Source organism: Perca fluviatilis, chromosome 15 (assembly GCF_010015445.1).
Source record: "Perca fluviatilis chromosome 15, GENO_Pfluv_1.0, whole genome shotgun sequence".
Taxonomy (NCBI): Eukaryota; Metazoa; Chordata; class Actinopteri; order Perciformes; family Percidae; genus Perca; species Perca fluviatilis.
In genome coordinates this window covers 13798424-13822027 of record NC_053126.1, presented here as the reverse complement: position 1 = coordinate 13822027, position 23604 = coordinate 13798424, and the positions used below count along the sequence as shown (strand labels likewise).

At 40.6% G+C, this 23604-nt stretch overlaps 1 protein-coding gene across 2 annotated transcripts in view; it reads right to left on the bottom strand.

The window, feature by feature from the left end:
* abca3b (ATP-binding cassette, sub-family A (ABC1), member 3b) overlaps positions 1-23604 on the bottom strand; it is a 31064-nt gene that overhangs the window by 5764 nt on the left and 1696 nt on the right. For both annotated transcript variants that reach the window (XM_039824604.1, XM_039824603.1), the window contains exons 3-24: positions 18953-19199; positions 14875-15002; positions 14355-14520; positions 13252-13511; positions 13049-13165; positions 12442-12562; positions 10803-10976; positions 10493-10674; positions 8503-8649; positions 8162-8291; positions 7873-8027; positions 7373-7528; positions 7068-7278; positions 6747-6897; positions 6065-6163; positions 4381-4579; positions 3962-4268; positions 3593-3866; positions 3125-3329; positions 2750-2969; positions 1420-1578; positions 659-831 (exon numbers count right to left, since the gene is read on the bottom strand). In XM_039824604.1, coding sequence (XP_039680538.1) covers positions 659-831; positions 1420-1578; positions 2750-2969; positions 3125-3329; positions 3593-3866; positions 3962-4268; positions 4381-4579; positions 6065-6163; positions 6747-6897; positions 7068-7278; positions 7373-7528; positions 7873-8027; positions 8162-8291; positions 8503-8649; positions 10493-10674; positions 10803-10976; positions 12442-12562; positions 13049-13165; positions 13252-13511; positions 14355-14520; positions 14875-15002; positions 18953-19199 — 3981 coding nt within the window. The remainder of the gene's footprint in view (positions 1-658; positions 832-1419; positions 1579-2749; positions 2970-3124; positions 3330-3592; positions 3867-3961; positions 4269-4380; positions 4580-6064; positions 6164-6746; positions 6898-7067; positions 7279-7372; positions 7529-7872; positions 8028-8161; positions 8292-8502; positions 8650-10492; positions 10675-10802; positions 10977-12441; positions 12563-13048; positions 13166-13251; positions 13512-14354; positions 14521-14874; positions 15003-18952; positions 19200-23604) is intronic.

The window sequence follows — 23604 nt, the reverse complement described above, 5'->3', positions numbered from 1 at the left end:
ATTCAATTAAATTTTTATTTATAGTATCAAATCATAAGAGTTATCTCAGGACACTTTACAGATAGAGTAGGTCTAGAATACACTCTAATTTACAAAGACCCAACAATTCCAGTAATTTAAGCATTTAGTGCGACAAACCAAAACCATTTACAGGGGCATCTGCACTTAGAGGGCAGATAACTTTGCTTCTTTGAAGTTCTGTATTAGTCTCATGCTGCTTTGAAATCTCACAAATCAAAATGCTAATTGACTGCAAAGTGCCTCTTTTATAAGAGACAAATGTTGCCAACTGCCATTAAACCTAATATGAACCACACTAGTGTTTCTAAGTGTGATGATCCTTTTCATAAAGTGTTTACAACATGTCTGCTCCCAGTGTTTGAATCAAATTTGCCATTTACTTTGTGGATCTACAACCACTACTCTAGTTGTCTTTAGAGACTTCTCTTTTTTCACGCTTCAGTTGGAATATATTTAACCACACTTTGAAAATAGTTTCTCAGAGAGACCTTCTGTGCAGTGCAAGCTGTGGTTGCTAGGAGATTTCTGATTCAACTGGAAAGTTTGCATTCTCCCAAAGAAAACACAAAAAAAAAAAAAAAAAAAAAACAGAAAAAGACAATCCCTGGCTTGTTCACAGCTCCCACAACTCATCTACCTGTTTACGTCTTCTGCCCAGGGAGGTGAGGAATCGCCGGAGAGTGTGGACACACTGCAGCTCGATGACAAACAGCAGAATAATAAAGACTACACCCTGCAGTGAGAAGGCCACGAGGAAGCGTCCCACACCAGGCTCCGACATCGAGAAGTAGTTTTTCTGGTACGTGATGTCTAGAACAAGAAAAACACTGGGTTAGGGTCAAGTAAATTAAGGGTAGAAATATGCAGGGTTTACAGAAGACATCTGATCATTCCATTATTAGTGTTTATTTTGGTGATTGAAAACTGGATTATGAAAATACAATTTAAATTGAGTCAGATGTATAATGCACCAATTTTTCTCTTTGCTTCCCCTACAGAAGTATGAATCAACCCCATCATCCCAATATGTGTGTGTGTAATACTGCCACCCACATTATGACTCATCGTTATAATCATATCTTCTAGATCACATATCACATATTCAGGTACTAAACTGCATCTACATTGTTTTAAAACTAAAATCTTACACAGGACCACCCTGGGTCCTTCTCTGGAAGACCCGCTCCTGTACTTCCATCCAGTCTTCAGGCTCCTTCACCACCACCAGTGTCTAGACTCCATTGAGGGATATGCCTACTCATGGCTTTTCTACCCCTTATAACATAATTTACATAGCGATGGAGTCTAATCGCCAATTCTGTACATTATAATATTGTGCGGTGTGATGAATACATTTATTTTGCATCTTTCAACAAAGTCTCTCCTGATTGAACTTACTTAAGAAATTGCACACTGTCTCGCTGATTGGACTGGAAGTGCAAAACGAGATGAATTCGTAGTTCTGGTAGAACTGGCTGAAGGACATGCCCAGGCAATAGTTTGGAAAGATCAGGAACACCTTATCCAGTAAGTGCGACATCTCCTGCAGGTTCAACTCTGGAGAAGGAAGTCATAAGGAGGCCATCAACAGGAATGATAAGGAAACATTATTTTCTCTTTTTTTTTTTTTTTTTTAAAGCACCCATATTATGCTCATTTTCAGGTTCATAACTGTATTTTAAGGTTTTACCAGAATAGGTTTACATGGTTTAATTTTCAAAAAACACCATATTGTTGTTGTACTGCACAGCTCTCTCTCACTGCTGCAGATCCTCTTTTCACCTGGTTTCTGTTTAAGCTACAGAGTGAGACCTCTTTTCATCTTCTTCTTCTGTACTATCTTTGATTGCACTCGCACATGCGCAGTAGCTCAGATGAAGGGCATGTCAGCTAGCTAACTCTAGAGACAGTAAAAGAAAGCCTGTTTCTCCAACTTTGGTCAGTTACAAGGCATGATTAGCTAGGAGACTTCTAAATGAGGGCGCACATGTAAGTAGTTCTTTTGTAGATTATGGTGAACTTGTGTGTGTTGTAGCAGTGCTTTGCTATTGAGAACGACGTAGCATGCTAGCGTTAGCCGGCTAATGCTAGCATTAGACGGCTAACGCTAACGCTACGAGCTAACGGTTGTGGTTAGCCAGCTCATTTCGGACTGTGACGTCACAGTCCGAGGCCGATTTTGAACAGCTCACTAGGAGACTGAAAGCAGGACACATTCAGAAACCGTATCTCACTCAAAACAGCATGGATGGATTTTTTTCAAAGTTTGTATGTGTGTGGAAGCACCAGAGACACAAAAGAACACCCCAAATCCCATTTTTCATAATATGGGCACTTTAAATAGATTTTTCCCCCATTTTTCTCCTGATTTTACTTGTGTCTTCACTATCATCTGAAAACCCTGCTCCTCTTCATAAGTGCAACCCAATCAACCAGTAGGAGTTGCTCGAACATGATCCCTCATTGGCTTCCCACAACAAATACTGCAATGTGGGACACAGCAAAGCCAGAAGCACTGCACTGGGAACTGAACCCAAAGCTGTGAAGGGGTTGGCTTTTTTCCCTTAATGCCATTGACACACTGCACTCAAGATTAATTCAGCCAAACCCAAACAAATTTTAAATCCTTAAAACTAGAACATAACATACTGGCCCGAGCATTACACAATCTTTTTTTTTTTACTTTAAATGTCTTCCATTGCTAGAATCCCAGTTCTCCTCCTCTCACCTGGGATGGTCATGATGGTAACAGTCAGAAAGGTGGCCGTGCCAGAGATCATGTTGAAGATGGTGAGGCGTGTGTAGGCAGTAGCGGCAGTGGAAAAGAAGAAGCTGAGCAGGTACATGAGAGGCACAACAGCCCAGCCATACAGCAGCAGTAACAACAACACATCTACCAGGTGGTTGTTGTCTACAAAAGCCTTGATTCCAAATGCCTGAAACACCACCTAAGAGCATAAAACAATGAGACATGAGACTGTACAATGCATACAGTACATGAATGTTATGCACACTGTACTCTCTCTGCCTGGACAACTCTGTTTAGACTAACTTGTCAGTGTCAGTGCCCTTATCCCAACAAGTTATCAAAAGTCATACTGACCAGCATGAGGAGACAGGGCAGCAGGAAATTGACGAGGTCCCACAGCAAGGCAGAAAACCAGAAGTTTGACAGGTAGACACCGCTGACCTGCTGGACATGCTTGGACTTGATAGAGGACTCTGTTACGAGCAGGAGGGCAAATGTGCTAGACAGGGAGGCCATACCGTACATCAGGTTGATGGCGATGATGAAGCCTGTCTTTCCCCTACAGATTGGGGAAAAGAATGAAGAAAAAAAAGGAGGTGAAAAGGGGTTGATGACAGGAGGAAATTGAAGAGAAATGGTGCAAAGGAAAGGCAAAGAAATGGCCAGAAAGACAGACGGACATAAAATACACGACTGCTTTCTTGATCTCCATCTGTTAGCTCTATACTATAGCAAGTATGTAAAAATCAAGTTGCTTGTTACTGTGCGTGCCAAAACAAATACATGTTAGGACACTTCTCTCTTTCCGTCCACTCCACTCACTCGTTGAGCTGGCTGTGGGCGATCTCAGACAGGTTGCGTGGCATGGGGTAATTGCCCGTCTGGATGGAAGCATTCGGACCTGCTAGAAGTTTGAACAGAGCGTTGTCCACCAACATTAGGGACGTGGCGGGTGTATGGTAGCCCTCATTATTGAAGTAGGCTGTTGCTTCTGCAAATCGGCTGCTGCTGCCACGGAAAGCAGCACCCACCACACAGCGCTCATTAAAGCTGCCGCCTTCTTCCTCTGCCTGGGTCAGGATGAAATCAGTGAAGTCTGATGATGGGGAGCGGGAGGAAAGGGGCATATGGTCAGTAAATACTCAGCTAAGCAGTCAAACCAAGTCCCTGTCTCTCTCTCAAGATGCTTACCTGTGATATTGATGAGCTGGCCAAGCTGGGCAGAGAGCTGTGAACTGTATGTATTTGCCAGGGCAGAGGCCAGGGGACCTACGTTAGGCTGCAGAGCCACAGGGACCCTGGTGGAACCATAGCGGCTGAGTGCCAGCCTCAGCTGAGGAGCGTCCTGGTGATTGGGAATGGTGCGTGCCACAACTAAAGCCACAACGGTGAAGACCAAAGGGACCAGGAACTGAGCCACCATCACCTTCCAGTTTCTCCAGCTGTACAGGGCCCTCTTCAGGAACATGGCATAAAACTGTTGCAGGTGTAGTCTGGCCTAATGGGAGAGGAAAGGGAAACAGAAATGTTAAAAATGAATGAATGATATTAATGACTCAAAATTTATGACATGCAGAAAATAAGCATCAGCTTGCTTCCTCTTATCTCACCCCAGTGTTTAGCTTGATGTTGGAGCAGTCCTCTGAGATGAGCGTGCCGCTGTCTGTGAAGTCGGTAACATCGGTCATGCCGCTGCTGCTGCTGGCATCATCTGTGGCCCAGTCATGGGAGCGTCTCTCATGTTGATACTGCAGGGCTGGCAGCTGGATTGCCTGGATGTCCAAACTAGAATCCACCAACTTTCCCACCCTGAACACACAAATCAGTCTGTAGTTATCAACTAACTTACTGAAAACAGGAAAAATAAAGATCATTATACAGTATTTCATTTTAGATTAATAATTAAAAGAAGAATTATTTTTTTAGTTTTTATTAATGGTAGCAGTGTTACTATCTAACTGACAAGGCATTTTACTTGGCTGCAAAAAACTAAACGCCAGAAGGGAGCTAAATGACCAAATGTTCAAACAGCAGCTTTTCTTGGTATCATGTTTGAGGTTTATGGCCAGAACACACTGATGGACTCTCGGTATGACTTGTAAATAATGACAATTGCAGAGCTACTATAACAGGCACTTTTATATTTAAATTAAATATTTAAAGAGGTCTACATGGGTAAGAGCCAGGACCCGTACAAGTTCGGATCCACGGTTTATACATCTATATCGGGTCCAGATCAGGTCCTGTTATATTACCGCGGGTCCCGGGTCTGTTTAACATTATGTATAATATACCCGAGTGGATCCGAGAAGACCCGCCCGTGATCATACAACGCTGATCATGATTGGCAGCTGTGGCAATTGGCAATCGTTATTATAGCCCGACAGATATATCGGCCGATATTAGGCATTTTCTATCGGTATCGGACCGATAAATGAATATTTAAAAGATAAAATAAAAAACGGACGAAACACCCTTTAACCATGTTCTGAGTGTTGGCATTGCAGTTTGTCCCCCAGAAGGACTCTAAAACGTCCCTGTTGGCAACACTCATGTTTAACCCTTCAAGTTTAATAATCTTAAGTTTGTATTTTTATACATTATATTTATCAGAACTTTAATATATTTTGATGTTCCGCTGTTCTGTTGGGACAATAAAACAAACAAGTTTATTTTTAAACTGCATTATCATTATTTTAGTGAGGACTCATAAATAACTACAAACTATGAAATCGGTTTGTGTTTTGTTACGCGTTTCTGGATTTTTCCGGCCAATATATCGGATTTTTAAATCACCAAATATTTGTATCGATATCGGCCTTAAAAATCCTTTATAAGTCGGGCTCTAATTGTTATTATACTTAAAAAATAGCTTTATAAGCTTTATATAGTTTGAATCGGCAAGAGAGGACCTGGATGTATTTGACCAAATTTCTTGGCAACGACGATGGATTATGTGTGTCATGGACAGGCACAGGGGAGATGGCTACTAATGTTACATTAGTAAGACACAAAGTTCAGTTTTGACAACTTTTAAGTTAACGTTAATGTTAAAGGGTCCGGACAAGTTTGGGTCTGACATTTCTCAGTTCTGCATGGGTCCGGGTCCCAGCTTTCAATTAATAAACCGGTCTGGTTTGGTTCTGGGTAGTATTTCCGGGTCTTTTTGAGTTTGGGTACAACATTTTGGACCCGTGAAGACCTCTACTACATAAAACCCACTTCCTTTTGCTTTAGATTCTGCTGATATGGAATATTACAAAGACACATTCGCCAATGTCATATTTCTCCCACCTGAGGAAAACCTCTTCCATAGTGGTTACTGAAGCTCCATAGCTGGCGATGCCCAGCTCCTCTCTGTTCATCTCCAGCTCAGCAAACAGCAGCTCAAACCTGAGAGCAAACACAAAGTGTGTCAGGGAAAAACACATTACACGCTACCTCACAGTGGGACAAATGCGATCACTCAATATCACAATATGAGCTCTCAATCAGTGTCATAGAACAGTAGTAAGTGTCACTGTGGAGTCAAAGTCCAATTTGTGGGGAGAAAAATATTGATTTTCAGGATATAAGAAGAACATAAAACAAGGTAACAGGACAGGTGGTTATAAAGAAAGAAATAACCTAAAGGGAGATAGAAATTAAAAGATTGTGGGAAAGTAAGAGATTAAAACATATAAACGTATATTTACCACACTTATTTCAGTTTTTGTGTAAAGAGTTTGATGTACACAGGCAAAGAGAGAAAAAGCCATTTGGTTACTAGCTGTATTTATTATAATCATTTTATTATAATCATATACCCAATGTTAGTGAAGACTGGCCCTTTTTGACAGAAGTTGTCATTTAGTTACAATGTTCAGCAGGTGTGATTTCTGGTCGATGGTCATCGTTCTACGCTTAAGGCCCCTTCACATTTTCCACTGTGTTATTGTGAGTATTCTATGTAGTAACAAAGACCTGGCTGACTCACCTGCTGGTGCTTTCTTTGGGCAAGATGTAAGACAGCTCTGCCCCCGCGCTGCTCTCCAGTGTGGCATTAGGAACATACATGTGGACAAGGCGGGTGATCTCGGACACGTTACAAAGAGCATCCTTTACTATCACCATGTGGTAACCAGCACCTGGGGAGCAGAGGGAAGGAAGCCTGTATGATTAATTGTAACAAGGATGTATGTGCCCACTATCAACAATGATATAGCTGAATTACTGGATTTTCTCCTGAATGCCCAGGTGTGCTATATAAAGAGAATGACATCTTGCTGCAGCCATTTTCACTCCACTCTTCACTTACCATATTTGTTCTTAAGGAAGAGTGGTGACCCGCTGCACTGCAGCTCTCCTCCTGCCATGATGGCGATGCGGTCACCGAGCAGGTCGGCCTCGTCCATAAAGTGCGTGGTGAGCAGGATGGTGCGACCGCGCTTCTCCCCTTGCAGAAGGTCCCAGGTGGCACGTCGAGCTGATGGGTCCATACCTGATGTGGGCTCATCTAACATCACCACCTGGAGATAGATTAAGTTAAAAGGTAAAGAGATGAGACTTGGTTAATGTGAAGGAAGAATGGGACAAAAGGAATGAGAGTGAATCATTCTTCACCTTGGAGTCTCCAATGAGGGCAATGCCAATGGAGAGTTTCCTCTTCATGCCACCAGAGAGGGTCTTGGAGCGAGCCTGTCGCTTGTCCTCAAGATTCAGGATACGGATAGTCCTGTCTACCTCATCTGGAATCTTCTCTTTGGAGAAGCCTTTCAGCTGGATATCAAGCAGATAAACACACAAATAATAAACCTATAGTTCAATAAAAAACCTCTAGGAAAGTTTTAACAAAAATGGGCCACATAACATTTGTAAAGTTAGAATTTATGGCAGAGCCGCATTTACATTAGATTGCAGAGGTGAACCTAATAAAATAGCCAGTGAGTGCATTTATAATATGGAAACAAAGTCAACACCGCACAATACCCTTACAACTAAATTTAAATAATAATAAAAAAGAACAAAACACAACAATCAACAATAAACTAATGAGATCATGACAAGAACAAAGATTCAGCTGAAGAACAGCATTTTTGTGTATAAGTGCATGACGCGAGTACCTGAGCATAGAAGAGCAGGTGTTCTCTGACAGTAAGGTTATCAAACAGTACGTCGTGCTGGGGACAGAGTCCCAGACTGCGGCGGATCATAGCCATGTCCTGACAGATGTCGTAACCGTTGATATAGGCCCTGCCACTGGTGGGAGGAAACAGCCCTGCGAGTAACACACAAAGGCAACCAGTTGAGTTCAGAATATTTAGGTGTCATGTATGTTTTATTGTGTGTATGTTTTATTGTGTGTGTGTGTGTGTGTGTGTGTGTGTGTGTGTGTGTGTGTCAGCTGGTCACCTGTCAACATGGACAGTGTTGTTGTCTTCCCAGCACCGTTGTGTCCTAGCAGCACCGTGACCTGTCCCTCAAACATGTTCATTGTAAGATCCCGCACAGCCTGCCGTGTCTTGTTGCCTACTTTGAATTCCTGTACAGCAGATAAATCCAAAATATTTACATGCATTACCTGAACAAAAAAACACATAGGGCCAGAGAAACCTTGTGGCATATTTACAATTTCACTACTGCAGTAGAATATTTAATGATTGTCTACACGTTGTTTTGGACACTTGCACCATCTGCACCCTTTTACAGTGAGATGACATGTTGAACCTCTGGGTGTCTGCTTTGCTGCTCACCTTAGCGAGATGTTTAATCTTTACCCCGGAGACTAGTCCAGCTGGCTCCTCTTCTATGAACTCCCCTTTCAAAGCCTTTTCTGCATCCTCCTCTTCCTCTTTCTCATTCACCAAAGCCATGCGGGGGCTGCTGCACCAGTATGAAGGCTGATGAAGAGGAGGCACATGTGGGGATTAAGAGAAAGTGAGGGATAGATAGAGGTAGGAAGTGGGTTGGGGTCAAACAGGCCTTAGTCAAAAAGCTGTATGAAATGGTACTTTACAATTCTAGTATTCATATTCCACATATTTCCACAAGATATTTATAGAATGAAAGTCAAAAGTTACATCATATATTGCACACATGATGTACATGTATGTAATGTATGCATTTCTCAGGTGTTTTTTCAGTAAAGCAAAGTAACCACAGGACACAATGATAATTCATAAAAAAAAAGAAAAAAAAGAAAGAGAGAGTGGGTCACATTGTTCTTGTGGACATTAGAGGGGATTGTTTCCTGACCAAACCTCCCTCTGGTGCACTTCCTAAGGACCAGAGTCAAAGTTCCACTTTCTACACATCACACCCATGAACACAATGGACATCGAGTGCGTCAACATCTACTCCACACCCTGCTGGCAGTCTCTTGGATTCCTGACTACTGGGAAATGGGTGAGCATGAGCATGTGTGGGTGTTTTGTGTCTGTGTCTTTTGTGTGTTGTGTGTGTGTCTTTTGTGTGTGTGTGTGTGTGTGTGTTTTTTGTGTGTTGTGTGTGTTTTGTGTGTGTGTTTTGTGTGTGTTTTTTGTGTGTTGTGTGTGGTGTGTGGTGTGTGGTGTGTGTGTGTGTGTGTGTGTGTGTGTGTGTGTGTGTGTGTGTGTGAAGGCACGCCATTTCGTGATAATCCAGTTGTTATAAACATAAACCTTATTTGTGTTGGCTTGACGTTTCCTGTTATTCTAGCCAGCTGAATCCAAAGACTTCCTCTGGCCGATATGTAGTGACCTCAAGTTTTCAATCCCCTCCACTGTCACTTATCAGAGCTACTTACACTGAGTGCAGCAATTTCTTTATTCTATGGTCATTTATCTCTTACAGGAGACCTCGGCCTTGCAACTACCTTAGGGTGCTGTAAGTGCTCAACACCACCGACTGATAATGTGTCTTTAACTGTAAACCACAATGAAAAAGCCACGTCAGACTGGGGTTCAATTCCTGGTAGCGACGGTTCTGGCTTGTTCAGGCCTTTCAACAAACACATGTCACTGGTCATATCCTTTTACTGCACTAGTAATATCAAGTATCATATCCCTTAGTTAGGTGAATGAGCAAGTATGTATTTATACTTAACTTCCTGTATCTTCATTTAGTGGCTAAACATTCTGTCTTAACGTGTTTGCTATTGCCACATATCTTATATGAACTCCACCAGACTGTAAATGGTTTCACAAAAATTAATACAAAATGCTCAGTAAATGATTTTATCAAAAAAAAAAAAGAAGTTCACCATTTGAAGACATAAATTGCAGGAAGAACAAAGGCAAATAGCCATTTTTTAAAATCATTTTTCTGATGAAAATGTGAATATATAAAAACAATATCAAGTAATTAATAAATATGGTTTAAAATGTTACAAGCGTGCTGAACTTAGACAGTATACACTACTGCAAATTATACCAGGACTATGAAAACACATTACACTGTTTGTTAGAAAGATGTTTACTTGAACCAACCTGATGATTAGGCGATATTTTATTTCGTACACAACTTCCCCATTTTTTCAGTTTACTTCTTTTAAGTTTGAATTAGTAACTGACACTGCAGTAGAGACTGAAAGGCACTGTGAGCAGGGACAACATTATCAGATAACTGCAATTATCTGAAACATTTGTATCGCTTCTGAATGCTATATCTGGTCATACTTTCATCCCACTAATGTAGCTGTAATTGGATACCTTCCCTGAGAATGTGAGTGTGTGCAAATGTGAGCCGCTCAGCTTTGAAACATACCAGTACGAAGAAGTAAGATGGTAGAGGCACTCCGTACTCTCCAGGAAAAACTGCCTCCATGTACCAGGCCACCAACCCATAGAGGACAGAGTCAAACAGCAGCAAGCCTAATACCTGGGCCAGGGAGAAGTCATCGTCCACCGTCACAGAGTCAAACAAGTTTGACCACTGGATTCCCGTTCCTACAGAGGAGAGAGGGATTAGATAAACATTTTTAAAATGCTGTTTTAACAGACAGAAATGGAGGAATTGCCCCCGACTTCCTAATATAGACAGATAGTTCAACTTTGATCACAACATCAAGTCTCACCTTTGCCTTCAAACATTCCAATGAGCTGAGCTCCCATGGCCATGGCCACGTTAGAGATGAGGCAGGCCGACACCTTCTGGGCATGGCTCAGCAGGTCGTAGCGTGGCCACAGGAACAAATAAGGCAGGTAGCTCAGGAAATAGATGAAGCCGCCTGCTGCTGCTGCCACATTTGCTGAAGATAGACAGAAAAAAAGAGGTTAAGGGGATGGTGAACAATAGTATGACAGTTACAGAAGAACAAGAACAAGAACAAGAACAAGAACAAGAACACACACACACACACACACACACACACACACACACACACACACACACACACACACACACACACACACACACACACACACACACACACACACACACACACACACACACACACACACACACACACACACACACACACACAGGCGAATGAAAGACTTTCATGGCTGTTTTACTTTCAAAAGGGCACTTGTTGAAGACATTTTGACATTTCGAGCCTGTGTGGAACACGCATTGACTAAAAAGTACAGTGGGTGGAGAAAGTATCCAGATAGCTGTTCGCACAAAGACAGCTAAGAAAGAAAAAAAAAAATCAGTCTTTGTTCAAAAATGGCCAAGGAGGGCACTGTAACTTCTGTTGGTTTGGCCTATTTTCTGTAAAAGCCCCTCATCGCTGTCTGTTTCCTCTTCGCTCTACAAATCAGAAACTATATGGAAAACCCTTGAACCTAGTTGGGATTCATTCTGCAATGATCTTTGGGTTTGTTTTTATTTATGTACAGTGTCAAGACGGAAAACGACATGATGATGCGATTTCTTCAGCTCATGTTCAGTATCTGTAAGTTAAGCAGTAATTGACACCATTTTAATGACTTAAGTCAAGCTTTCAAATACCACAGTTTGGGCAATTATTCATCGATCACAGACAGGCCAGGCCGAGAGAAAGCAGGAAATAGAAAGGAAGAGCAGGACAAGATTTTAAAAATTACACCTAAGGTAACTTGGCTCATACTGTCAAAGCCAAATAGGAAAACTGCCTGGGCAGGTGACAGAGGACAGAATTACCAAAATGTTTCCTTAACTCAGCTCCTGTGGACAAAAGGCTTCCCAATCAATTATAATCAAGGGAATGTTTATTATGAGTGTTAAAAAAATAAGAAGCTAAAGAACAACATAAACCACAGCACGGCTAAGCAAGTTCATAGGGGCAACTGCTTTGGAAACGGCAGCATAAAACTGAGGCTGTGACGAGCACTTGTAACCTGAGCTGCTTTGTTGCAGAAAGTTGGATGGAGACGCTTTCATTCAGACGCTGGTCTGAATGAGTGAGAGCACAAAGAGGGAAAGACAAGGAGGACACGAGAAAGGAGAGATAGGATTTCAATAGTTTTCTTTAAACTGTATGTTATTCAGGCCGGACAGGGTTCTTTAATTTCATGTGGCTGAAGACAGACACAGCTGAGAACTACTTATAACAAGAAACATACCACTTTTTAAGTGAACAAAACATTTCTCTTAACCAAGAAAATGCACCATACAACATCGGCAGCAAAAAAATGGATGCGCTGATTTTCACAAAGCAAGAGACTGGCAGTCAAAGAGAGGCATATTTATCATTCAGAAAAGAGTGGACAGACAGACACAGAAACACACACCTCGTGAGAAGAAGGCACTGATCATGAAGCTGAAGTTGATGGTGGCCACAGTGAAGGCGAGCAGGAAGACAAAGACAAGTGTGGGGTCGCTGTAGGTCAGCACTGCTCCGTTAGGGCTCACCTAAAACAACAGTTAGAAAACAGATAGTCCCAGTGCTCAGTTTTACAGCCTCTAAATGAAGAATGAACTCATTCCTGCACTTCATGTTGAAATCGTGATGCTAAGCTATTGTTCAGTAACTACACTGCTCAACACAAAACAAATGTCTAATTATTATGAAATGGTTATTATGATAAACTATTTGATAATTTGCTTTACAGCTAATTTCTCTTTTTCACTCTCTTTTCCTCTTGGCTTTAAAACCACTATAAAGCACTGCCTCTCATGTCTTAGTTAATTAAGTCCCAATGTATGATGTTTAGCTTTGAGAACAGCTTAGCTGCATATTTAAACACTAAATAAATACCTACTGCAGGTATTTCCACTAAATACTACTGTAGATAATGATATTGGATTTACTTATCTAAGAAACTGCTTGAATTTGGGGTGAAGGTATTACGTGCTGGAATGTGGCTTATGTAACTATATTTTGTAACACAAACTCACCTGGATACAAAGGAGCAGAGTGACAAAAAAGATTGAAATGGAGAGGAAGAGGAAGAACATGAGGAACCAGGCACTCCAGTGGAGCCAGTTGCTGAGACCCATCATCCTCATGTACTCCTAAAATGCACCAAAAAAAGTGGATCAGTTGTATTGCCAATTTCAGTAAAAATAAAAACATCCCTTTCGGAGACACACAAACGCACCTTGAGCTTCCTTTCCTTCTCCTGCACCACAGATCGTACAATGTTGAGGGAGGTGTAGGTAAAACTGAGCACCAGTAGTAGGGGCAGTTGGTTCTGAATGGCTAGGATGAAAACGTCATATATAAAGGCAGGGTAAGGAAACCGCGACAGGACCACTCGGATATGTCCCAGCAAAGAGGCAGCAGACGTTCTGTTGTAAGAGCGCATGATGGCTAGGTCCACTGCATGCTGTACAGCAAGGAATCCCTCTCGGAAATAACCTTAAAAGAGAAAAGAAATATTAACGCTGAAGAAATGAGGTTGATGTTTATGGAAGTAATGACTCATTGCACAACAAAACTTACAAAGTGACCTTGAGGCAAATTGCTTTTAACTTCCCTCTAAAAGTTAACATGAAAATGGGTAAGAGGCCTTGAGGAACAAAAGTGGAGCTGCAGTTGTGAGTTATTATGCATGTGGAGGTTGGAAATCCATATTCATGTGACTCTAAAAGCTTGTCAGTTCTAGTATGCTGGGAGGATGACTTCATCTTTTGGAGCATGCCTATTATGATAAAAAAAAAGGTCTGAGCCACAGCACAACAGTCTCTTATCTTATCCCCAATTCATCATCCTCACCTCATTTAAAAACTTAAATTAAACAACCTGAGGGACAAATGGGAAGATAAAGTTTCGGTGCCCGACACCTTACAAATGCCCCACTAATGATGCAAGGGCACAATGCATCTTGATAGTGCCAACACTAGATGTTCAAGGCCGTGGTTGCCATAGAAACAGAGCCTTGCTCCAGAGACTGTGGAAAATAAGTGCTTTTCATCAATCCTAAACCTCTGTCTCAGCAGAAAAATAAATCCTGTTTGACATTTGACATGGATTTTAAAAAAAGGACAAATGATTATCTGAATAACCTCTGTAAAAATGTGTAGTTTTTAAGAATATTTAATATTTATTTTTGGATGACAGGCCCTCTTGTGAAGGTTTGGTAGCATCAAAGCAGACGGGATGTTTTTGGCTTAAAAGGTAAAAAAAAGAAGTGGGAGAGACAGATAAAGAGAGACAAAGACAAGGAGGGTCAGAAAGAAGAGACTGGGGAAGGGTTCTCACCAGGCGTGCCCCCTTCCTTGTCATACTGCTCCCTCGGCCCTGGCAGCTGAAAGAGGGGATAGAGGCTGAGCGTGTGCCAGTCCAGGTCACTGTTGGGGTTCAGCTCCGACCTCTCCTTGGGTGGGGCATTGCGTGGGGTGAAACTGAAACGCAGGTGGTAACTCACCTATACACGAGGGTGCAAAAAGAGAGCGGAATTAGTAACCTGTACAAAGCCTAGAGGGGTGGAGCCTACACTATGCAGTGAGTGGCATAACAACGCCTTTGTTTATCGTTTACTATTGTTCAAAAAAGAAAAACATTTTTAAAAGGTTGATACACTGTCTTATGCTTCGTTTGATCACCTTTGTGTATTTATGTTTTGAATGCATCTGGAAGAACTTTCTACAGATTCTGTGTGTGTGTGTGTATGTATGTCATATATATATATAGACAACAAAGCAATGCAGCACTCCTCAGGCGCAAGAATCAAGCATCTACCTGCTACAGTGTGCGACAGTGTGTGTATGCTGCCTTTAACCTTTAGGGGCAGAGGTTCATCATCATGGGTGAAGGGGTGCTCAAACACCACAGCAGCCAGCAGCTTTCCTGACAGAGGGTCATTTCTCACATAGTCCTCGAACTGCTCCTCCGTCTCAAAGCCACGCACTGGAACACACACACACACACACACCTGTTTTTAATGGCCGTCTCATTGCCCAACCTTGGTGCTCGCTACTGTCACTGACAGCCTACTGAATTCTATGGCCAATATTATCATTACAATAGGTCAAATGCGAGACATGCTTCTTTGAAATAGACGCTACATCACATAAAAAGGGAAGAGACACGCACAAAACTAAAACATGAAGGATGTCAAAGCAGTCCAAATGAAACCGAATGAAAACAGAGAGCAGGGAAAAAATATAGATAAAACTAATTTGTTTTTCTTTTCACTTTTGATTACATTTCTTTCTTTTCCAGAGCTGCAAATCTCCATGGCATTATTTAATTTCCGAGTCTGGCAAAGGACGTCGGTATTACACATTGGTCCCAGAGGTAAACATTGGTCAGTTTCATAAAGTAAACATTTTCTGACACACAGGGCACAGAAAGAAACAGGTCACGGCCAACCAGCTGCCAAACTTCACTTCAGCTGTCTGTGTTGGGTAACGCTGAAACGGTTAGCAGTTTAATGCAGTAGTTACTAACCAGGGGTGGTTCCAGGGCTTACTCCTGCAGTTGTTGTACATGGAAAGATTGTGGAGTAGATAAACTAATTTGGAAAAAAATAAAATCCAGACTTACTCAAAGTTATATATATTCACATATTTATGTTTCAGGAGAAAAAAAAAAAAAATTCTAGCAAGTTAGCTACGCTGAATGCATAGTACACACCACCCACCAACCTGAGTCAGTTGTAACACCTTAAAGCCATGTGTGGCAATTCAGAGTACATGAATGCTAGTACATGAATGCTAGTTAGCAAGTGAGCAGAAAGTCAAAATAGTTAGCTGAAAGTAATGAATGGTTCAACTTGTTAGCTCAGTCCGTAGGGAGTTGGGTTGGGAACCGGAGGGTTGCTGGTTGAAGTCCCCGTACTGACCGAGTACACACTCAGCGATGAAGTACACACTCAGTACACTTCATCACTGAGGGCCTGATTTACTAACACTAGCGCAGTTTGCGCTGCGTCTGTTTATGCGAGTTCGGTAATAGCGCACGCTATGCTTCCACATTTTGCGTAGTATTTATCAACCCTGACACCCATCAGGCAATCAGCGTCTTTCTCCGCCCACTAGACCGAAAATTGCGCTGTAGCAAAGCGGTACATGTGCTATGATATGGCTGAGTGCAGACTGTGATATTCCCACTGCTGATGCTATGACTGTTTGAAATGATCCTGATGCCAATATTTGTAATGTAGCGAGGAGTTTAACAACTGCTGGAATGGGATGTGAACGCTGAGTGGGAGATGCAATTTCATCTTTGATTTCTTCCAGTAACTCTAATATTGCATGGCTGCTTGATCTGTAACGCTAAATGATGTTGTGTTCACTGACAAAGTGTGATTCTTGTGTTAAAAATATTTTCAGCCTCGCCCTATGTCTTCGTCCTTGCTCAAATTACTGTTGCCATTTCACCAGCGGCATAAAGGTTTACGAGGAAACTTCGATTGCGGCTGGTTTAGACCCGTTTTTAAGAGGCGGAGAATTTCCCCGCAGAATAGGAGCGCGCCTTACTGACAGTCTTTATAAATACCACGGAATATATAATTAGGTGCACTTTCGCTTATCCTCCCACCTTTTGGGTGGAACTCCAACTTCTCACAACCCTCCCACGAACGCATATTGAAAGCGCAACTTGTCTCTTCTCGCTCATGTGGCAGACAATCTGCGATTTTACCCAAGTGCGCCCTGTTTGTAAATAGCCCGCATCGGTTACGTCCGTCTTTGCGACCAATTAGCGCCTGGAAACAGGCGCAAACGGCTTGATAAATCTAGCCCTGAGTGTGTACTCGGTCTGTTAGCTAAGACATAAGCGTGATGCTTATGTCTTTCACAACTGCACTAAGTGCAACTTGCACAATAGGTTTATCTTCATCTTTATCAATACTAGTTAAGTAGTTGTACATTTTTATTCCCAACTTGTATATTTAAATTATTTGTTCTTGTATTCTATCCTATTATTTAATGTATATTGTATCCTATTATTTCATGTATATTCTGTATGTGTGCCTGATATTTTGCTAACACTGTAATTTCCCATTTTTGGGATCAATAAAAAAAAATAAAAAATATCTAGATATCTATCTATCTATCTATCTATCTATCTATCTATCGGACCTGAGCATGTGTGTGTAGTCTGTAATAACAGAGTGTAAATTGTAATTTCCCCATTGGGGATTAATAAAGATATAATTATTATTAGCTAAAGAATAATGGCTTAATAGTTGAAATAATTAGCTAAAGTAATGAAAAAAGTCAAAGTAAAATAATGGTGAAAACATTAAATAATTAGCTAACAGCAATGGTCCATTAGTTCAATAGTACAAGAAAACGCTACCACTGGTGATCTGTACAAGAGATGTCAAATCAACTTTTTAACAAAAACAAAAATTTGAGATTACACAATATAGGAAATCTCATTTCACAATATCACAATACAGCATGCAAAACATATGACAAGGCATTTCAACACAAAATATCTTTACAACAGAACACCATAAATGTGCTGCCTTTTTTAGTGGTCCCAGTTCAACAATCCTTGTTGTTTAAATATGTAAAACTGACGTTTAAAATATCACTTTTTGACTGTTCAAGACCCCCTCAGCCCCTTCATTAAGTCAGAACATTGAGGTCACATTTTGTGGTCTTTTGTGTGCATGACATACTCAACCTTTAACCCTGATCATTCCCCTCCACCTACCCTTCTGAACGCCGAGGCCACCTAAATTATTCATTAATGGCTGAGCTGGGATCTCACACGTCTGTGTACACAACAATCTGCAGTTACACAGATCGGTCTACCTGCTACTACATCTATGCCTTCAGTCTCACATGACTGCTATTTGTCCATCTTGCTGATTGTCTGTCAGCATAAAATCAAATATGTAAACAGCTTATTTGCATACCTGTCAGTCAGACTGTCTGCATGTTTATCTGAATAGCTGGTCAGGCAAACGTGTGTGTGTGTGTGTGTGTGTGTGTGTGTGTGTGTGTGTGTGTGTGTGTGTGTGTGTGTGTGTGTGTGTGTGTGTGTGTGTGTGTGTGTGTGTGTGTATTAAAAAGAGATTGAGTGTAGGTGTCCTGAGACGCTACAGTGTGTGAGCTTCCTTTTCTCTATCTAAATCCCCAGCTGATAGATACAGTCTGACACAACATTAGGGTGTAGCCTGTTGACTCTCCTAGGGGCTATTTCTAGAGGAACCAGTAATCCCACCTCTGTCCCAGATTACAGTTGGTGCCAAGGCTGTAGTATTTGTTTTACTGGTTATAATTGAGGTAATGAAAAAAAAGGTAACGCCTGCATACTACATTTCAATCTGACATGTATCTTTATTAGGTCAAAATGTTTTATGAAGTCATTCAGAGAATGGCCATATGAAAGGAATAGTTTGACTTTTTGGGAAACATAAATATAAGGCTACAGTCAGCAGCCTGTAAATTTAGCTTAGCATAAAGATTAGAATCATGGGGAAATATAACCCCCTATAAAACCACAAAACTTTTGTTTAACATTTTGGATTTTGAACTGTTTAAAGAAACAAGAAATAACGTGTTCGTTAGATTTTTCACCTTTATTTTTTAAAGGGAGGAGCACACTGAGAGCAATGCTTTCTTTTTAAGGAATGCCCTGATCACATTCACACAGTTACACATTCACACCTGGAAACTGATCTGCTGGTCACTGAGCAGCTCTACTGAAACAGTTCGGGTTAAGTGACTTGCTTATCACTTTCCCCTACCCAAATTTGTCCTGCAAGTCCGGAGGATTTAATGACAAGCTCGCTTCACTAACCTTTAGGCCGTCACTGCCCATTTGGAGATGCTTTTTAAAAACAAGCCAACATCGTTGTACTGAACCCGCCACCCACTTCCTGCCCAACTGTTACCCACCTGAAGAGAGAGCCAGGCTCCCTCGCACATCCTCGGCCACCTGACGTACCACACTGGAGTTACCGGGCACGTAAGCCAGCTGCAAGCGGTGCGACAATCTACTGTGTAGCGTGTCAACGGCGTAGCTCTCATAGATGGTGGCATTTGGGTAGTCCTTAAAAGGCACCTTCTGACGTAGCACGATGAGGATGCCGGAGAAGAGCAGGGGCAGGAGTATCTCCACCAGAGTTACCAGGATTTGACGTTTCTGGAGAGCAGGAATAGAGATAATTTGTCATCTGCTTGATAGGTAGAAGATTAAAAAAAAAAAAAGACAAGTTGAAAAGAGAGGAGTTTATATAAATGAATATGACGCACAAACTAAAAAAGGTATTGGGATTAACTAGGCTATGTTACGGTGGCGGAGTGCAATGCAACATTACAAAGAATGAAACACTTTTACTTTTGGAAAACAAATTTACATTTCATTTTGGAAACAAATTAAATTTTGGAAAACAAATTAACATTTTGGAAAACAAAAAACATTTTAGAAAACAAATTTAATTTTGGAAAAAATTAATTTTAGAAACAAATATTTTAGAACAAAAAAATTTAGAAAAAAATTTACATTTTGGAAACAAAATAACATTTTAGAAAACAAATTTACATTTTGAAAAACAAAATAACATTTTGAAACAAAAAATTAGAAAACAAATTGACATTTTCGAAACAAATTTACATTTTAGAAACAAATTAACAAGGCAAAACACTTTTACCAGTCGAAACAAATTACAAATGACAGATTCTTCACGGAAGGAATGTACCACATACCGGAAGTGATGAGGTGTTGTTGATGGCGCAGTCAATTTGTGTTGTTGTGGGTGAGTATATGCGTGAATGAAGTTTATGGTGACTTACGTGTGGTCGGTGTTTGGGTTTTTATATACGCGGACCTGACGGAAACACAGGGAACGTGTCGACGGCCGGCGGATCGGGCTACAGCAGGGGGCAGCTGAGTCCGTCTGCAGCTGCAGGACCTGGAGCTCACTGCCCATTCCTGGGAGCCAAACGACCCCACAGCTGGAGACCCAGGCCGTTGCTGAGCCCGCTGGAGGGAAGGGAAGCCCGGAGAATCAGATCCAGGACTCTTAGTTCAGAAGGGTGAAGTTTCCGTTTGTACTCATATCTGTGAACTGATTATAATAAATATTCTTTGTATTAACACATTAATTAGTCTCTTTGTCTTTTGTTTTAAAAAACTAGAACATCGCATGAGATTTTGGCGATTTATAGTGATTTTATTTCCGTTAGACCTTTGCCTACATTGACGCTGATGCATTAGGACGGCCCTAGACAGTATATAAGGCAGTGCTCCCTGTTCAAGATAGGCTCTATTGGCGCATTCGATCCATAACTGCCGTAGTCAAAGGCGACATGTATACAAAACCTCATCACTTCGGTGTGTGGTACATTCCCTTTCCGTGAAGAATCTGTCATTTGTAAATTTGTTTGGGACTGGTAAAAGTGTTTTGCATCTTGTTAATTTGTTTTCGAAAATGTAAATTTGTTTTCTAAAATGTTATTTTGTTTTCCAAAATGTAAATTTGTTTTCTAAAATGTAAATTTGTTTTTGAAAATGTTTTTTTGTTTTGAAAATGTAAATTTGTTTTCTAAAATGTTATTTTTTTTCCAAAATGTAAATTTGTTTTCTAAAATGTTATTTTGTTTTCCAAAATGAAATTTGTTTGCCAAAATGTAAATTTGTTTTCTAAAATGTAAATTTGTTTTCTAAAATGTTTTTTGTTTCCAAAATTAAATTGTTTTCAAAATGTTATTTTGTTTTCAAAATATTTTCCAAAATTTTTTGTTTTCCAAAATGTAAAAGTGTTTAATTCTTTGTAATGTTGCATTGCACTCCGCCACGCAACCATTATTTTTTTGACAGACTATGCATGATTTTAAGTAACTCAATGCCTTCATGAAAATTAACAAATGGCTCCATATTTCAGCCACAGGAGAGCAATGTACAATGAGCACTGCAACGTTGAACAGCAAACACAACCCATTTCCAAACTTTCAATATGCTTTGAAAATGCCAACTACTGTACACGTCATTTACCGTCAAGATGGGATCTGGGTATTATTCAGAATTGAAATTAGAAAATTTCACAGACAATTGACACAAAGCATAATATAAAACGGTCTCCTACTGTTGAGTGATTGGAACACAAAGGGACTTGGACAGTTTCAGGACATTACAGTCAATCTCAGAGGGGCGCCAATATCAGACTCTCCCCTTTCAGCAGTCAATCAAATGGTCACTTGGAGGAATAAATATAAGCCAAGACTAAACATTTTCCCTGTTTGTCCACGTTTATAAAGTGTGTTTTAATGCATGAATACATTTGGTCATAACATTATTCACAGCATTCACCTTGGAGCTGAATGCATGGCTAGTTAGGAGTAGTTTATTTTGATCAGAGATTACCTGATTTAAATAACAGTGTTGTTCTGATTTATGCTCTATTTTATGTATTGTTGAAAACATGTCTACACTCAGCAAAGTAAGGAATCAAAGTTAGTATTATTCTGGTATCAGTATTAAAACACAGAACACCCAGTACTGTATCATTACATTTATTTTTTTCAAAATCTGAAAAATGCAATGCTAATTGTTGAGCACAAATCATGTCTTCAGTTTTTAATCACCACATCTGGTTTGGTTTACTGTAAGCAGTACCAGACAGTATCAAATTTAAACATAAGCCATCACCTAGAAATCATTAACATTGTCAATTAGGTGTATTACAGGTGCACCATTTAGAATATCCTGACCGGCTGCATCACCGCCTGTTATGGCATCTGCAGTGTCCCCAACTGTAGCTTTACAGAGTGTGGTAAAAAAAAAACTGCTTAGCATGTCACCAGGACGGAGCTGCCATCCATGGAGGATCTCTACACCCAGCGATGCAGGAAGAAGGCCAACAGAATTATCAGAGACCCCAACCACAAACTGTTCTGCCTGCTGCTGTCTGGCAGCCGGTATCTCAGTATGAATATACATTTACTACATTCCTGTTTACATTCAGTTTATTCATTTGCAATTACGGTCTACCACAAATGTATATTATTTTATTTTATATAGGATCTATTTTCGCTATATTTTAACTTGCACTCTGTAATGTCTTAGACTTAACTGAGGGCTTTTACAGGCCTGAATTACAATGTTCACATTTTGCTTGAGTAGGTAAAATGTCGTAATGCATTCTATTTGGTAATACAGCTTAAGTGATTAACACGCACTCTGTGTATATTTTCTCCAGCCAAGATGAACAGGCAACACCGAGATGCACTGTATTTTTTTTCCTGCCTGGGCCTAATAGAGTCTCTGTAGTCTCTAGACAACTGGTGGAGCAGGGAGTAGATAAAGGGAAATGGAGCAACAACCTCACACCACACATGCTATGCAGCAGATAGCCAATTCCATTTCTGGATAGTTGCAGGCAGCATTGTGCAACCATCAACTGATGATAACGTTCAAAACTACGCAAGCTGCCATTCAGAGCAATACATTGGCCCTGTTTAAAGTAAAAATTCCTTCCTATCTTCTGACCGAGCCTGAACCTGATATGATTTTCCATGAACTGCATAATGGTGCAAACCTCGCTGGAACTGCTAATGTAAGACGTTGAGTCTTTCTTGGAGATTTTGAGTTGTGATCAGGTTTGTGTGTAACATGTTAACCAACGAATGTGAGGGTGAATACTTCCATAATTGTAATATAACAGAAAATCTATTTACATATGTGTATCTCCTGTATATATAGAATACATAAATTGCTCATAACTTTTCACCCCCTTCCCCTTTTTCTTAAAGCTTTAGTGTGTAACTTTATGATATTAATAAACGTCCATTAAATTCAAGCCATTGCCAAATGAGTTGCTACAAAGCTAATTAAGATTATCAGCTCCACGAAACTCTCTCTGTATTTTTCAATATGGCTGTTCAGAAGATTGTGTCGTCCAGTGACCTTCCCGTGCAGAAGCTCGAGTGAATATAATTACCTCTTCTGAAGAGTCCATCATGTTTTTTTAAATCCTCCGTGTCCTCCTTGGCTACTAGCAACAACTGTGTGGAGGAGGGGTTGGGGCCACGCGCCGACAGTAGTGTTGTCATTACATAGAATTCCTCATGAGGGCGGTAGAAACTACGCACTATAGCTTTAAATTGTATGTATGCATTTATTGTTTCTCTGTTTTACTGGGGGTTTTAGTTTTAATTTTGTTTAGTTGTTAATGAACTCTATAAAAAAACTCAATAAAATATCATTCACAAAAAAGGTAGATATCTGCATATACACGTGAATCTATAGTGTACATAATACAAAATCTGGTTGTAATGAATCATGTCTCATGATCAAGTCTAATAATTGAAATAATCTGAATATCGGTTTACACATTTTCTGTGTGTGTAGCATGGAGGCGGCTAACACTACATGTCACTGTGCAATCCTGAATTGTATAATGACAAAAAAAAGGTACAAATTGTAATTCCGCCAAAAGATAGCCATATAAGGCTCAGAAAAGCATGTGTTAGCTACCAATATGCTGACCTAGCTTGAGCCTGTGACACAACAAGAGTGCCGCAGGCACACTGTAAATTACTGAGGCAAC